We start from the raw sequence: 16277 nt of genomic DNA, 5'->3' as shown, positions 1-16277 counted from the left end.
TTTTCTACGTAATATTCATAGAAAGAAAAGACTTAGAAACAAACTAAAGTCCAGGTTCAAAAAACGAAATTCACCACACACAAAAAAAAAGTGAAATCTTTAGTGGTGTGTTTTACCTGCCCATTCCAAATGGCTTCTGATCGATGGTTAGGCTGCAACGTCAACACTGACGTATCAATGGGGCCAGGCTGCGCATGGTTAATCTGTCCAGCATTTGCAGCAGCCATACTGCACAAAAATGATAAGCAATTAGCCCATACTAGACATTATTGAAAACAAAAACAAAAACAACCTAAAAAATATTGTCAATAATAATACATAATGAAACAAGGTATGCATTTGATGTTACATCTAACTTTTTCTTTTATATAGGTTATTTGAACAAACCTCTAACAAAACCACAAAATACAAAATATAAACCAGCATATAATGTAGAAGTTGCTTTATATCACTGTAGGAATCAGCTAGCAACATAGAAGTTGCCTCAAAGTATGTATTACAATTTCCATACTTAGAACCGTTACCAAGAAAAAAATAAAAAAATAAAAGAGATTTTATGGAATTCATGCTGAAATTACTTTGTAGATGTCAATGAATACGATTGGTAAAGTCTATTATCACTGCATAATGGGAGGCTCCCACTGTGTGGTCTATTGTCCCAATAAGCCTTCAATGAACTGATTTTAATAAAATAACTTTTGTTTAGCTCAAAAACTCCGCACGCATTATTGTTCTGTTCATAGTTTCCAAACATTGCAATAGAAGCTATATATGCTAAGGCTGTAAATGAACATGGCTTGCAGGGGTTACATTTCATCTCAATCTGCACATCTTTGTGGTTTTCTTTCAAAGCCAGAATTGTCGGCACTCCACCTTTAAGTTTCTGTCAGGTAAAGGTTGCCAGCAGATTGATTATTATGCTTATAATCAAAGCAGCAGTTTTTAAAAACTTTTTTCATCATCTAAAAGAAGACTGCTTGTCGATTTTAATCCCCAACTTCGCAAGGAGCACAAAGGTTAGGGCGAATGTGAAAATTGCAGGAATGAGTCTTATTGCTTGCTTTGTACATTTGTTAATGCTTGTGGTCTGTTACTGGTTCTAGCTAGTATCATACAATGTCTGTTTTATCTTTATCAATACCCTAATAATTGCACTTTGGTCTATCACCAATAGATAATTACAGATTATGTTACTTGTTAACTTGTTAACAAGGCTTCTAATGGTAACACTACATACTCATGGGCTGTTTGTAACAACTAGCTATTATGTAGTCAAGTTCGGATAGAGTAGCAGCAATGACTTGTTTGAGAACTTGAACTTGCTTCCTGTATGCCGGTCCTAAAAACAAGCTCTATCCGACTTTGGCTAACCTCGCAGAATTTACTGAAGTTGACAAGCACTAGCAGAAAGATTAGGCTATGTACATCTGATATTTGCAACAATATGCTAATCTAGACCCATTTCCAAAGAAGCAGGCTCAGTTGCATAAGCTTGGATTAATCAGAGTTGCTTGTGACTTTTATCCCCAAACAACTTGGTGGAAAGTCTCATGTGCAATTACCAATTAAGGCAACCTGCCCCAGTGCTGGACTTTTCATTCAAATCTAACCTTAAGAAAGTCAATGCGATATTTTTCCAGGTCATCTCTAATGCCAGTAACTAAGCAATACGCAGCTTTAGAAGGAAATCTAGCTTCATTCTACTTTAACCATGACATCTACATGAATAGTATAAGTGTATAACTGTTGAAGAGCCTCCCCAGTTATGATAAGCAACTTAATAGATGCAAGTGAAAGTAACTTGCTAAAGAGCTAATTGCAGGCCTTATAGGATAGTGGTAATGAATCAGTTCAAAGTTATTATCTCTCTAAAGCAAGTAAAAAGACAACACAAAGTAAGAGTAACCTTTTTGGAAGAACATCAACCTTGTATCCGTGAACTTATCATAAGACATTGCAGAAAATCTACTAAATATACATAACCATTGGATACATTTTACAGGAGACAAGATTTAACACATATCTCAGATGAATCTGAAGCATGTGTGTTATCTGCAATCAAATACCCAAATTCAACCCCTTCAAAGCTACACCACATGTCATGCCATTTTTTTGTCCTCCTTCATCACAATAATATACTCAAACAAAAAGAAATAAAAAATACTGATGTTATCTAAAATGGGTCTTCGAAATTTGTCTTAAGAACATAAAATTCGAATCTAAAAAAGTAAGTAAGTGAGAAATGGCATACTTGAAAAATGGGAAGGAATTGAAGCAACAATCTGGGAATGAAGAAGAATGCTTCTTATACAAAAAAAAAATACAAACAAACAAACAAAACGAACTGATTACATTGCAAAATGCATAAAGGGACTCACCTTTTGTTCTTCTATTTCTTTCAGATACCGCGTAGGTGAGCGAGAGAGTGATTGAGACTGGGTCGGTGAGGCTGAGAGGGTGAGTGGGTTGGGGCCGGCGTCGGCGACGGTGACGCTGAGAGAGTGAGAGGAGGAGAGGGTGAGTGAGAGTGTTGGTTTGCTGAGAGGGTGAGTGAGGCGTTTGACTGATGAGGGAGAGTGAATGGGTGGGTGACTGAAAGAGAGGGTGACTGGGTTGGGGCCGGCGTCGGCGACGGTGACGCTGAGAGAGTCAGAGAAGGAGAGGGTGAGTGAGGGTGAGCGAGAGTGTCCGTCTGTAGAGGCGTTTGACTAATGAGGGAGAGTGAGTGGGTGGGTGACTGAAAGAGAGAGCGTTAAATTCAAAAATATCCTATTAGAAATCGACCTTCACACACTCGGTTTCCAGGTCGTGCTCCACGTCAGTCCACGTCAATGGCATGTGACACCAACATGGAAATCGACTCTCTGATGGTCGATTTTCAGATGGCTGCCACCTGGCAATAACGCCACATTAGATTTCACGGACAACCAAAACCGACTCTATGAGAGTCGATTTACAAGGCCCAAAATCGACTGTCATAAACTCGAGATGTTACTAACCCAATTACTTTCAAAACCGGACCTATTAACTAGATAGTTGGGAAATTAGGCCTATTTTCCAATTTCGTTCGCAAACACCTCTCTCTCTATCTCTCTTTCAGTTTTTCTTTCTGTTGGGATGGAGCCAGCCACCGAGAGCAGAGGGAAGAGGGAGATCAGTTGGGATGGAGCCATCGTGAAAGTCTTTGAGAGTCATCGTGTTTCTACTCCCTTTCTTCTTCAACATTTTACTCTCGTTTTCTTGGGGACTAACATGCATAAACAAAGAGAAAGAGATACACCTGCAGTTTAGCCAAAAAAAAAGAGAGAAAAAGATACACCTGCACAGTGAGTAAGGTTGGAACTTAAAAGCCTAAATTGGAGTCTGGCTTCTGCTTAGGTGGCAATTGGGAGTGACAAACTGGCGAGTTGTGAAGGCAAACGGTTAATTGTAGGTTAAAAACGGCAGCAATGGCAGAAGGGATTTTTTTTCCCTAAATAGATTTGGGTTTTTTTTAGTAAGTCTCTTTGGATAAGCTGCAAAAAAAAGAAAAAAAAAAGTATTTTTAGAAATTAGCCTTTTTTTTTTAAACGTATGTTTAACAACACAATTTTTAAAACCACATACAAGCATGGGGTAAAAAAAAAAAAAGAAAAGCATTTTGTCAATTGACCATTTGTGAAAAACTATTGTTTTAGGGTAAATTATCAAAAAGGACCTAATTCTAATATCAAGTACTCAAGGTACACTCATAGCATTAATTTTAGACAAGTTAGAGTGAGTTTTTTAAATATGAGAAATATTATGTCTTTAATATTTTCACAATATTATCATAACAAATTTTAAATGGTGAGTTATTATTGGTAAAAAAAAAATATCAATGGTAAATTTAAATTAGAACTAATAATAACTTACTATCTATAATTTATTGTGATAATATTATGAACGTAGCACTTCTCAATATAATATAATAAATAATATTGTAATTGCCCAAAAACTTTCCTAGTTAGACTGCCATCCAAAACAACCATTTTTTTTTTTTTTTTTGAAAAGTTGAAATCAAAACCAAAAAGAACTTGATGAAAAGTTATTGAGAGAAAAAGAAAGAAAGATCCTACCTGCAACAATGGCCTTCTGCAACTGGGGTGATTGAGCTTGCGAATGGTGCAATTAAGGCTTCGCCAACACATCTTCCTTCTATTTCCAGTTGTGTGCCATTTGGGTAAACAAGGTTTAGAAGCCTTTGCCTAGTGTTTCTTAACTACCATTAGAGTTTTTGCTGTGATGGTGTTCTATAGCTTGCATTGAGAATTTGAGAACAACGAGATGTAGTTGGTACAAGTTGTCATTAAGCAACTGATATTTTTGTCATTTAGAAAAGTTATGAGGATATTTTAGGTATTTACACCCTTCAAATCTGCGTTGTGATGGAAAAAGTATTTTACAAATGATACTACATCATTTGTACCAAGATCTAATAAAAAAGAGATGTGTGTAAAAATAATTATCTACTAAGACATGTCTTTCACTTGTTAATGGGTTAATTATTTTTTATTAACATTTCTCACAGTTATTGTATTTTGATACTGCTGACATGGTATCATTTGATACTAAATACCTTCTAGTTGTGATGGGTTTTAAAATTGCGCTTTTAAAAAAGCTCATCAATACTTATTTTCTAAAATGCCAAAATTTTGCATTTATAGAAAACGCAATAGCCTATCCAAACTTTGAGAATTTTGTGTTTTGCGTGGTGCAAAATGATTTTTCTTTTTGGTGGATAGTATTGCTGATTTGGGATTTGTTGACATTTTTGTTGTTGTTTGTATAAATTTGGACAGGATATGGGCAATGAATGGGCTGGATTTTTTTTTTTTTTTTTTTTTTGTGTGGTTAAAGTGTCTTTTTGAACTAATTTTGAAATTTGAGGGAGGTCCAACGGATTTAAAGAGGAGTAATTTTGCAAACGAGGAACTAAAATCAATCTTTTTTTTTTTTCAAAATCCTAAGGGGGCCATTTAAGTAAAATTAGTGAGAATTTAAGGTAATTTTTAGATTTAATAGCATTATTAGTAGGAATTTCAAAAATTCAAGGGGGGCCATGTCCCACCGACCCTCTCTAGCTCCATCACTAGTTTGATACTAATTACGGAGTTGCAGACATAATATGTAGATATTATGTTATCTGGATCTCTATTATTCGTCCTATAATTTTTAACATACCTTTCGTCAATGAGTGTCAGTCATTTTCACCAAGTCTTGTCATTGTTCAAAGCTTTCGAAGACTTGGAAAGTTGTAGTCTTAGAATTATGGACTATAATTTTTATGATGCAAATTGCAAAATTGCAAATTGAACGTGTGGTCATTGAATGTGTTACAATGATGTTATCTGGTTCCCTTTATTAAACCAAGCCAGAATGAATATGTAGAAATCATGTAATCTTGGTCAATTTTATGTCATTTATTTATTTTTCCACAAAAAAAAAATGAGAGAGAGAGAGAGAGAGATTTATTAGTTCATATCTCTACGTGCAATGATACTTTGCAATAATCAAGAAAATCAATAAAAAGTTGTTTTTATACTTATTTATTCAAGTTTAAACTGCAAAATGCATAACTTTAATATATTTTCAAATTAGACATTTAAATTTCATTTTCCCTCATTTTATTCTTTCAACTGTAATCTAGTATCAATTTAGTCATTTTGTCAATTTTGTCCAATCTCATCATAAGTATTAAAATTTTCACTTTCTAAAATGAAGTTGTTTTAATGAATTCTATGAGGTAGATCGAACGAGAGAGCTAAATTGAAAATAAATGAAAATTGAAGGATTCAAATTAAAACCAAAAAAAAAAGGTGAAAATAAAAGCACTGAGTTGAGAACAATGCAAATTTTGAGTATAATGTGTAATTTAGCCTATATTTAATGAGTTTAATCTATATATCAATTAGACAATTTATAGAAAAGGATGAACCTAATTCAATTAAAATTTATTTAGAGAAAATCAAACCTAAGTTAATACAAACTATATACAGTATGTTTTGTGTATTGTTGCATTATCTTAAAAGAAAAACCGTGAATTATAATTTGTTCAAATTAACATAATTTTCACACTAGTTAAAACTCCAAAAAGTTGTCAGGCCTTATACTTTCTTAGAAGAGAGGAGAGTATCACTAATCTTCGTAGTAATGATGGTGTTGATGGATGTAATAAATCCTAAAACTACCATATCAGTGGTGGCCCTGGTGGGTTCCATTTCCTATCTTTATAGTTCTGCTTTTGGTTTCCTTAATGTTAAGTATTATTAACCCCCCAAGTTTTTTTTTTTTTTTAAAAGACCATTTAGGCTTTTTGTTGTTATAATTAACTCAACTAGAAAATCTTTTATCATCAAATTATAAATGTGGAATTCGTATTTATTTACACCAAAAACAAATTGATGTCTTAGCATGATGATGAGAACAATTACAATAGAGTCAACGACATAAGTTCAAATTCTATTCCATTTAAAAATAAAAATAAGAACTCTAGGTTGCAATTAGATATGGAAAATAGTTAATTTGATGTCGTTAACTAATTTTAAGGTATTACACAAATGAAAAAAAAAAAAAAAAAAATTCCTGACTCGTTCAACCCACTGGGTTTGGCTCGGTTAATGTATTTCATTTAGTTTGCCATTTTCTACTTCTCTGTTAACGGTCTTTCTTGTTCCCTCTCAATTGCTGCCTCCAAATGGACAAAACTGAGTGAATGTTTCGGGCAAGTTCACGGATGAAGAAGAATAAGTTGAAGAACGAGAAGCAGAAGACGCAAGAGCATCAGCTAAAACCCAACTGTATGTAGCTGTTTCAGTACACTAAGAAGCATTCCTCTGCCACTGCAATCCCTGTTTTTCTTCAATTCCTTCGCGTCTGTAGATGAAATGAACCCATATGGGACACATTGGGATTGAACTTTTTTTTTCCCCCTTACTGTACTTAGAGATTAAAATAGAGGAAGATTAATAAAGAAAAACAAAGCAACGATATATTACAAATTGAAATTAAAGCTTCATTTCATAGAGAAATTCTGGCTATCCCAATAGAAGTAAATCAAATACAAACACAAATTATCGTAGAAATAATTGATTGTGCTCTTCACATAACCAAGGACAAAGTAACAACTTCCTAAAATATATTCAAAATTATTCCAATTTGGTTAAATGTAGCAATGGAAATGTATAAGGTGCACAATAGAGGATTCAAAATTAGCTTTGGCTTATAAGGGGGTAAGTCAAGAAGGAAGTTTCTGCTGGAAATAATTTCTAGAAATACAAAGCATAAATATTATATTCTCTCTCACGTTTTTACACTGTTATATATGATGACCATGCTTCAAATCATAGCTGTCTTCTTCACAAATTATGTCTGTCTGAAGTTTTTGAGTCCATTTGAAGATGACAACTGAGATAAGCATGCTATTATAACATTTTAGATTACTCCCTTAGCTGATTTCATCTTAAACAACCATTCTATATAGGCAAACAAACACATTTTTACGAATGACAACACCGCATTCTTTTTACCCTTTAAATTCACACATCATGTTGTGATAAGGTCATATGGTTTACGACCCAAACACAAGATAGTGTTGCATATCTCACCTGTAGTCAGCAAGGGCATGATCAGATAACAACTCAGCTGCAATTGTTCCCTTTCTCTCTTTCCTCATTAGTCTAACTGTGAAGAAGTATGATGTTGACACTATCACCATCCCCGATCTAATTGTCAAAAGACAAAATGGGGTCTGAATTAGCCAAGCCTAAATAACAAAATGTATACCACCCAAAGGAGAATATACACACAGTCCTAGTTAGAGCTCCAAGATATCACATACTATACTATTAGTCTAGAAATTACAAATAGACTTGTCAGGAAATACTTGAGCAATGTTTTGGACTTTGAATCGCCCTTATTGTAGTGCCTTTTCAGATCAATGGCGCTTCTCAACTGTAGTTGTGAACACAAGAAAGAATTCAAAAATCAATAATAACCTGCCTAAGTTATAGAATCTAAAATCCTAGCAAGCAAATGAACTTTCAAAGTCAAATAAAAAGCAAGTGTTCTATTATCTTGATAAACCCATAACCAATATATCGCAAGCTTCACAATAACTTATCCCCACACAAAAAAAGGAAGCTTCACATTAAGTTCTTATATATGATTATTTAATTGTAATTATTTAGTACACAAGGAGCAATTTATTTTCCTGACACATCATAATAGGTCCCACTAATTAAATTCAGGCTCTATTATTCATGTGAGAGGAGAGAGCATTGCTCAAGGAGTATTGAATAACTTCCCATTATATATATATATATATATATATTTATTTATTTATTTATGACTTTAATTCCTTTTTCTTTTTTTCTTTTATAGGTAAGAAAAAAAATTGACTTAAAATCTAAATTAGTTCTAGCATAATTCAAAAATAAATGGGAGAGTGTTTAAGTAAGAATTGTTCAACTCAAGAGAAATACTGAGATGAATTAGGTCTAGTCCTATATCTAGAATATGTTATGATAATAGAATGCTCACTTTGGTCAAAGTAAGAGCACATAATAATTTAAAAGCACATCTTAAATTATGTTGTGTTTTGATGGGTTCTTGATGTGAATTTCATGTAAACAGATAGAATCATGTGCATTCAAGTAAATAACAAATTTTCCGAGTAAAATTGAGTTGAAAAATCAACTTTTTTAAATTGAAACTATAAACATCCCAGATAGTGCAACAAATCAAAGATTGCAGGACACTACCATCATAATTACTTCAAGACCAGACCAAGTTTTATACTTTACTATGCCAATGCCATTTTACAAGAAAACTAATTGGCAGTATATGACTAAAAGATATCATTAATATCCCTAGAAAATCATCTTTGTATGGTGCAGGGTAAATCCCTCTCACCAAGGATGTTGCATACAAGTTACAGGAGGCATGAAGAAGATCAGCAACCATGTCAACATCATTGGTAGAAAAGCAACTACTAGTGCCATACTTTTGTATAACTACTATCAATTCTAGTTCAACTTGTGGAAAATTAACTAGCTTTCAGTTTCAAGTTGTTATTTTACCCATCTAGAGTCAAACTTTACAAAAACAAGTTTTTGGTAAGTAAAACTTTTACATTCCATACACAAGAATGAATTTTTGAATGCAAAACATGGAACCAGCCAAAGGCTAATGTCTACACATACATTATAGAACATATTAATGCATTAATAGGAAATACCCTACCTTCCACGTCATTTCTATTTTTCCAATTTGTGAATTATCTAAAGCCGAACAATCTCTTAAGTAGAAGAATAAGATCCAATTACACTTTAAGCTATAACATTAATTTACAAAGACACAGGCATTTCAATAATTTCACTAGTTCCATAGCTGCATGACTGTGGCCCAAGTTACATAATGGCACATCCCCTAAAGCACATAAGGTTGAAAGTTAAAAACTAAGCAAATTCAAAACAATTAAAACAACTTTTTTATTTTTTATTTTATCTATAAAAAAAAATTAAACAATTGAATGTTACTGAGAGAATAATTTGAGCATAATTGAAAAGTAGTGCTGCAGAAACAAATTACGGAGACAAAAAATAGAGTTCACCACACCTTCAGTAAACACAAATCTTTCTCAATCTTAGGGGTTATGGTTTGTGCAAGCAAGTCAAACCTATGTACATTTTACCCCAAAAAAAAATGAAATCATTGTTAGCAAATCTAACAACACTTCTAAATGAACAAATCTTGTAAGTTGAGACCCCAAATAAAAACTAAATTCCTCCACCCATATACACCAAAAGAAATGAGAAGAGTTAGTGATTAACTTGAAACCTAAAGCATCAAAGTTTAAGATATTCAAAGCTTTCCTCTCTTTCTCTTTCTCAGCCAACCAATCAGAGAAAAGAAAATATAATGAAAAGTTAAAATAGAAACTCTCATTGAAACACAGACATACCAAGCTTTTCCAGCAGTATTTTTGAGATGCTTTCTCTTAAATTTGTTTAAACTTTCTGGAGAGGAAAAGCCCATCAACAAGCTCTGAATTGGGTCTCCAAAGTGCACTGGTTTCACTCTGATTCTGAGATTCGTTCACACCCATTATGTGTTCCTGGTGAAAAACTTAGGTTCCCATGAAAGACTAATCACTTACTCCCTGGCATTCTATCCCCCCCACCCCCAAGAAAGGGAAAAAAATAAAATTCAAACAGCTCATTTGTAAGAACAAAAAAAATTAAACAGTGCACAGGGAATGAAACACAAGCAAAACCCCAATGAGTTATTAAGGTTCGAGTGTTCTGAGTTCTGAGTTATTAAGGTTTTCTGATTGTTTTTTTTTCGGCCATGCAAGAAGAAAAGGCTCGTTGGGTTTAGAAGCTAAGGCTACTACACTAGTCATATCAACATTGATAAGGCCCAGCATAGAGACCACACAACTAGAAGGCCCCAAATGATGAGCTCATATTAACTAGGACCAAGTTTATTTATTTATTCACCCTATGTAACACTACTATTTTCATAAGGTTTGCTTCTTTTTAATGAGAAATAAACACACACGCACAAGGGAGAGGGAATGAGGTTCTAACACAAAGGCACCACAAACTCAATGTATGTCTAAAGAATTCTATCCTTAATATTAATTTGGATGTTGCAGCATAAATTATGAGCTCCCCAAATATTTGTTAACTTTTGGTAAGAATCAAAACATTAAATTCTATATGTCAAAAGAAATCAACAGCCAAAACACATTAATATGCAGTTTTTTTCTGTAAGGTTCATCATTGTGACTAATGTCTACTCTATGCCATTGCCTTTATATATAGACTCAAAAATTAGCATGGGCAAGAAATGTAGAAGTCACAGCATCTACAATCAAATATAGAACATAAGATAAACTTACATGAAAGAAAAAAGATCTCAAGAGTTCATTATGGTCAGACTGTCACTTAGGAACTGACCAAAGCCAAGGAGTAGTTTCTTCGGACCTGACTTTGAGATCCAGTTAGAAGATTAAGACCTGACATCTTCATCATTGCCCCAGCAAAGTCCATTCAAAAGATTAATCCATCATTTGAAGCATAAACCCTTGCCAATCTTGCGGTCTTCTCATTAGCTATCAATTTCTGATCGGCAAAAAGGAGTCCTCTCCCCTTTAACAAGCTCTGACAGTCGTGAGCATCAAAACCTGCCCTAGATGATATCGAAGATGACAATTCCTGCAAATATGACGTGCCCACTATAGACTCACTCATTTCCAATGATTCCATGGGTGAAGAAGGCTGAGTGGTGGTCCTATTACTGTCTTGGCATCTCATTCTCGTCTCAATGAGAAAATCAGGAGCTATAGTTGGGTTTAGCTGCCCTATCCCCTTGAGGTAAGGGACACGTTTCTGTATGAATTCACAACGAACCTTCCCAATGTTGCATGTGCCTTCAGATGATTAAGAAACTGATACAAACCAAATAACTTTTTCAACATTTTTCAACTCCATAAAATAAGGGGGGGAAATGAGAAAAGGCAGAGAGATAGTAAGTACCTAGAAGACTAACTGATTATCTTTCATCAATACCTCTAAAGGCAAAAAGGTGAATTGTTTGTGTTGTATTATCATTTGGTCATGGAATGCCGGCCAGTGCTTCATTAAATATGAATGAATGTTGTCCCTCCATCCTGCTAACACTGGATAGAAGGGCCACTAGCCTGTGATGTCAAGTATAGTAGTTTACATTAGAGCACCAATAAAATGAGTTACTAAGAGCTATTCTTTAGTGTTAGTTTAGCTGAATTTGGAATGAGAAAAGTATTTCATATTCTTTAGTGTCAGTTTAGCTGAATTTGGAATGAGAAAAGTATTTCATTTTTTCAAAATTTTTTGACATTTTCAACTGAAAAATTATAACCAAAAAGTTCCAGAAACAACTGGTTGGCTAGGTAAAGGTGACTATAACAATGTGGAAACCAAAAACAGCAAAAATCACTAACAATACATTAATTTTGTAAGTTTTCCACATAACCAATATGTACTTTAGAGTCTTATTGATAGACTCCTCAACATATAAAAATGTAAAAAGATACCATTTCTTTTAAAGTCTGTTTCTTACATTTTCCCCAAGTTTCATTTAAGCATCTTTTTTAACAAACAATCAGCAAATCCTAAACCTTAGACTGTTGCCATAGCCCTTAGGTGAAAGGACCTTAACAAAAAACATTTTAAAAGAGAGAGACAGAATATAGGAAGATTCAGGATCAAGAACAAACCAGCATAATGCCATCTCTGATGGCAATAGAAACAATATCAGCACATCAAATTACTTTCCTGTATAGCTATACTTTAAACACAAATTTTTTTTTTTTGATATGAAACATAGAGGCTTATGCACCCTATAATACTAGTAATAAGCCTCACATTAACACAAGTACAGCCATTCCTGACTAGAATAAAGCAAATTAAAAGTGAAAAATCATATAGATTATTTTCAAATATATTATTAGCATATAAGAATGTACCTAAAATCAGTATCTGCATTCACCAAATTCTTCTTCAAGGAGTTCATCCACGAGCATTCTTCTTGGATCTTTGTACCTTATCATCTTGTTCTCCATAAAAAATATTCACTAGCCATATTGGCTTTCCACTTGAGAACACAAGATAACCCAAACCCAATCCGAACATGAATCCAACACCGTACCCCAACAATACAACTTTCCAATGAAACCCATTTTCAAATTCGAAATCAACTTCCGGAATGGTTGATGATGGTGGTGGTTGTTGTCCCTCATCATTGCCACAAGCATTTGTCATTGGAAATCCACATAACCCGCGGTTCTCTTTGTAAGAATCATTTGTAAATGTATTGAATTGCTTACCTTGGGGTATCTGTCCAAAAAGATAGTTTTCTGATAGGTTTAAAAATGCCAGTGATGTAAGATCTACCAATTGTACAGGAATTTCACCTTCAAGCTTGTTTGATGAAAGATCTAACCATTCAAGATTGGTTAAATTCCCCAACGAGGGAGGCACACGACCTATAAGATTATTGTGTGAAAAATTAAACCCCTTCAGTGACCCAAGCTCTCCAATTGACTTTGGAATTTCTCCTTTGAAATTATTGTTGGAGAAATCAATGGTCGTGAATAGACTTTGGATTTTTACCAATTCAAAGAAAAGCCCTTTCATCACCACTATCACAGAATCTTGATAATAATCATCACCCATATATTTCAATTCACCTTTGTTCGCACTCACATTCATCATGGCTTTTAAATACTTGAAAAGGTTTGTCGGCAAATGCCCATGGAACTCATTGTGAGAGAGGTCTATGATTCGCAAATTTGGGAATGGGAATTTGGTTTTGGGGTTGCCTAAGGGACCATGAAAGTTGTTTGATCGCAAGATAAGAACCCGCAACTCTGGAAGAGTTTCCAACCAATGAGGGAAGGTGCTATTAATCTTGTTGTTACCGAAATCTAAAACTTCCAACTTTCTACAATGGACCAATGATTGTGGCAATGGCCCCTCCAATTGGTTGCCATTGAGTTTAAGACTTCTCAAGTAACAGCCCTTGGCAATTGTTGTTGGGATGGTTCCATGAAGATTGTTACTTTGCAAATCCAAATCTACGAGATGATTACTTAAGTTTCCCAAACATGAAGGCATCACGTTATTCAAGTGATTATAAGACAAATCAAGGTAATTGACTGAACTAAGATTGCAAATTGAGGAAGAGATCTGTCCAGTTATATTATTCCTTGAGACTGAAAAGAAAGATATGCCTAGTGGGGGTACTGGAAGTGGTCCTTCAAGCAAGTTAGAACGAAGATCAAGAAATTGCAAGTTCTTCCACAGAAGATGTCCTACACTTGTCAAGAAGTTGTATGAAAGATTCAAATTGGACAATGAATCCTTCCCCACCTCCAAAAACCACTTTGGAATATTGCCTTTGATTTGGTTTTTGGAAAGGTATAAGTATTCTATATTTTCTGCCGTTCGTAAAAAGTGTGGAATTTCAGTTATGTTGGAAGCAGACAAATCTAATGAATAAAGTTTGGGCAAGATATTGGTGGCAAAGGTGAAGGAGCTTAGCGACAAGAGAGGGTTATTTGACATATGAAGAGTACCAAGACTTTTGAGCTTTGAGAATATTTTTGACTCCACATTGCCACTTAAATTATTGAAGGAAACTCTTAGTGAAGTAAGACTCACCAATTTAGAGATTGACACTGGAAGGGGACCATGTAGGTTGTTATTATTCAACCAAAGCCAAACCAATGAGTTATGCTGGAAATCACCAATATGGCCAGTGAATTGGTTATAATCAAGAAATAAGTAACGCAAAGATGGTATTGTATACACCCAAGATGGTATTGTCCCATTCAACAAGTTATAAGATAAAAAGAGAGATACCAAATTGGAAGGAATTTGACTAACTGACTGACTATTGGAAGAACTGTTTGAAGAAGAAACTTGTGTCCGGTTTGTAGAAAGATCTGGAAGTTGACCTATGAAATTGTTATGTGAGAGATCTAAATAAGTAAGTCCTGCATTGTTTAGGAGGGACCATGGCCACTGACCACTAAAGTTATTATATGAGAGGTCCAAAGAAGTTATTTGTGTGAGGTTTGGAAGAAATGCTAGATTCGATGAACCTATGAAATTGCAATTACTGAGGTACAATTGTTTTAAGGACTTGAGATTGCTGACTAAATTAGGTAAGTTGATTGGGAATCCAGTTTCAGCGAGACCCAAGAAATTGAGAGGAGTACTCCAGTTATACGTTGGAAGGGAACCGGTGAGATTGAAGTTGGAACTTACATCGAGCAGCTGGAGGTTTGGAAGGTGGAATATATTATCTGGGAATCTCCCTTTCAATCCACACATAAAGAGACTAAGAGATGTCAAAGAGGAAGACAAATTCATGAAAGAATTAGGTGGAACAGAAGACATGTCAACAGCCAAATCAAGTTCAGTTAGATGGGTTAGGTTTTGAATAAGCCTTTTCAAACTAGGCGTTTCTATTCTCATGCCATAATTCCCAGAGAGATCAAGTGAAACCAATTTGGATAAGTGAGAGATTTCGGATGGGAAATTACCAGCAACGGAGGAGCGAGCGAGGTTGAGATGCGTCATGTTTGCAAAGCCACCAAATTTAGATGAAATTGTGGAGCCATGGAAATCGTTGTAAGCAAGGTTGAGCCTCTGGAGATGGCGAAGAGAGAAAAGGGTGCTATTGGGATGGATGGGACCATAAAGCCCACTGCAACTGAGGTCGACAGCAATGACATGACCTGTCATCGTATCACAGGTGACCCCATCCCACCCACAACAATCTGTACCCATTTTCCACGAATTCTTCGGAGGATTAGAGTACAAATCACAAAAATAATCATCAGAATCGCCAACAGAAAAAGAGTTTCTGAAATGGAGCAAAGCAGAGGATTGGTGTGAATGGCAAAGAGGCGTTGATGAATTAAAAGAGAGAGAAGAGGAACAATTATTAGGTTGAGAAAGCAAGAGGAAGCAAATGAGTAAGAGTAATACCCGCTCCATTTTTGCTCTGCTCTGGCCTCTGGCTGGTTTTAGAAATCAGAAGGAAAGAAGGAATGATATAGTTTAGGAAGAGATAGGAAATGAGATAGCATAGATACATATATTTATAGACGAGAGACCATAACTACGATTATCAGGCGCATGTAGACAATTCTAATCCCTCGTCTTAGCTTATTTTATGGGTTGGGCCAATGAATTGGAAAATTCAAGGTCTTGTGGCTCACTTTTTTTTATTTTTTATGGAAATCTTGTGGAAATCTTGTGGGTCACTTAGTATTAACCAGCGTGGCTCTGGAAATCTTATTTTAATGAACTTTTAATGACATTATTTTAATAAACTAGCATTGACTGTGGACTATATATATGTATAGAATTTAAGAGTCACTCCGTTAACTACCGTACGCTGTAGACTATATATAGCATAATTCTTTGATGCAGATTCATTGATTAATAAAAACTAACTTTTATTTGAAAATAAATAAATAAAAAAACTAACTTTGAAAGTCAAAAAATCAGGTAATCAGAGTATCATAATAATCCTTTATACTTTATAGCTCATATTGGTACCTGTTGCTAGTGAATATATTATTATTATTATTATTTATGTTTTGCCACTGGCTATTTTGGGGTATCAGTACTTTATGAACTGATGACTTTTATTCTAGACACTGCAAAATAAGAAAAAACGTATCCTCCTAGGCCCTG

At 34.6% G+C, this 16277-nt stretch overlaps 1 protein-coding gene across 18 annotated transcripts; it reads right to left on the bottom strand.

Moving 5' to 3' along the window:
- Nucleotides 1-6402: 6402 nt before the first annotated feature.
- LOC115971229 (receptor-like protein 7) lies at nucleotides 6403-15660 on the bottom strand. Of its 18 annotated transcripts, none has more exons than XM_031091010.1 (7): nucleotides 12533-15660; nucleotides 11562-11725; nucleotides 10925-11473; nucleotides 9637-10188; nucleotides 7882-7971; nucleotides 7626-7742; nucleotides 6403-6954 (listed from the first exon to the last, which is right to left on the bottom strand). In XM_031091010.1, exon 1 carries the CDS (start codon nucleotides 15570-15572, stop codon nucleotides 12576-12578), a length of 2997 nt encoding a protein of 998 aa, XP_030946870.1. In that variant the 5' UTR covers nucleotides 15573-15660; the 3' UTR covers nucleotides 6403-6954; nucleotides 7626-7742; nucleotides 7882-7971; nucleotides 9637-10188; nucleotides 10925-11473; nucleotides 11562-11725; nucleotides 12533-12575. The 18 variants fall into 18 exon arrangements, with proteins under 18 accessions (XP_030946870.1, XP_030946867.1, XP_030946868.1 ...); XM_031091007.1 differs by having other exon boundaries at nucleotides 7626-7783; nucleotides 7904-7971; XM_031091008.1 differs by having other exon boundaries at nucleotides 7904-7971.
- Between the last annotated feature and the right edge of the window lie 617 nt (nucleotides 15661-16277).

The sequence above is a fragment of the Quercus lobata genome, chromosome 12, assembly GCF_001633185.2.
Source record: "Quercus lobata isolate SW786 chromosome 12, ValleyOak3.0 Primary Assembly, whole genome shotgun sequence".
NCBI lineage: Eukaryota > Viridiplantae > Streptophyta > Magnoliopsida > Fagales > Fagaceae > Quercus > Quercus lobata.
Note: the sequence above shows the minus strand (reverse complement) of the source record. Positions and strands in the feature narration are given on the sequence as shown.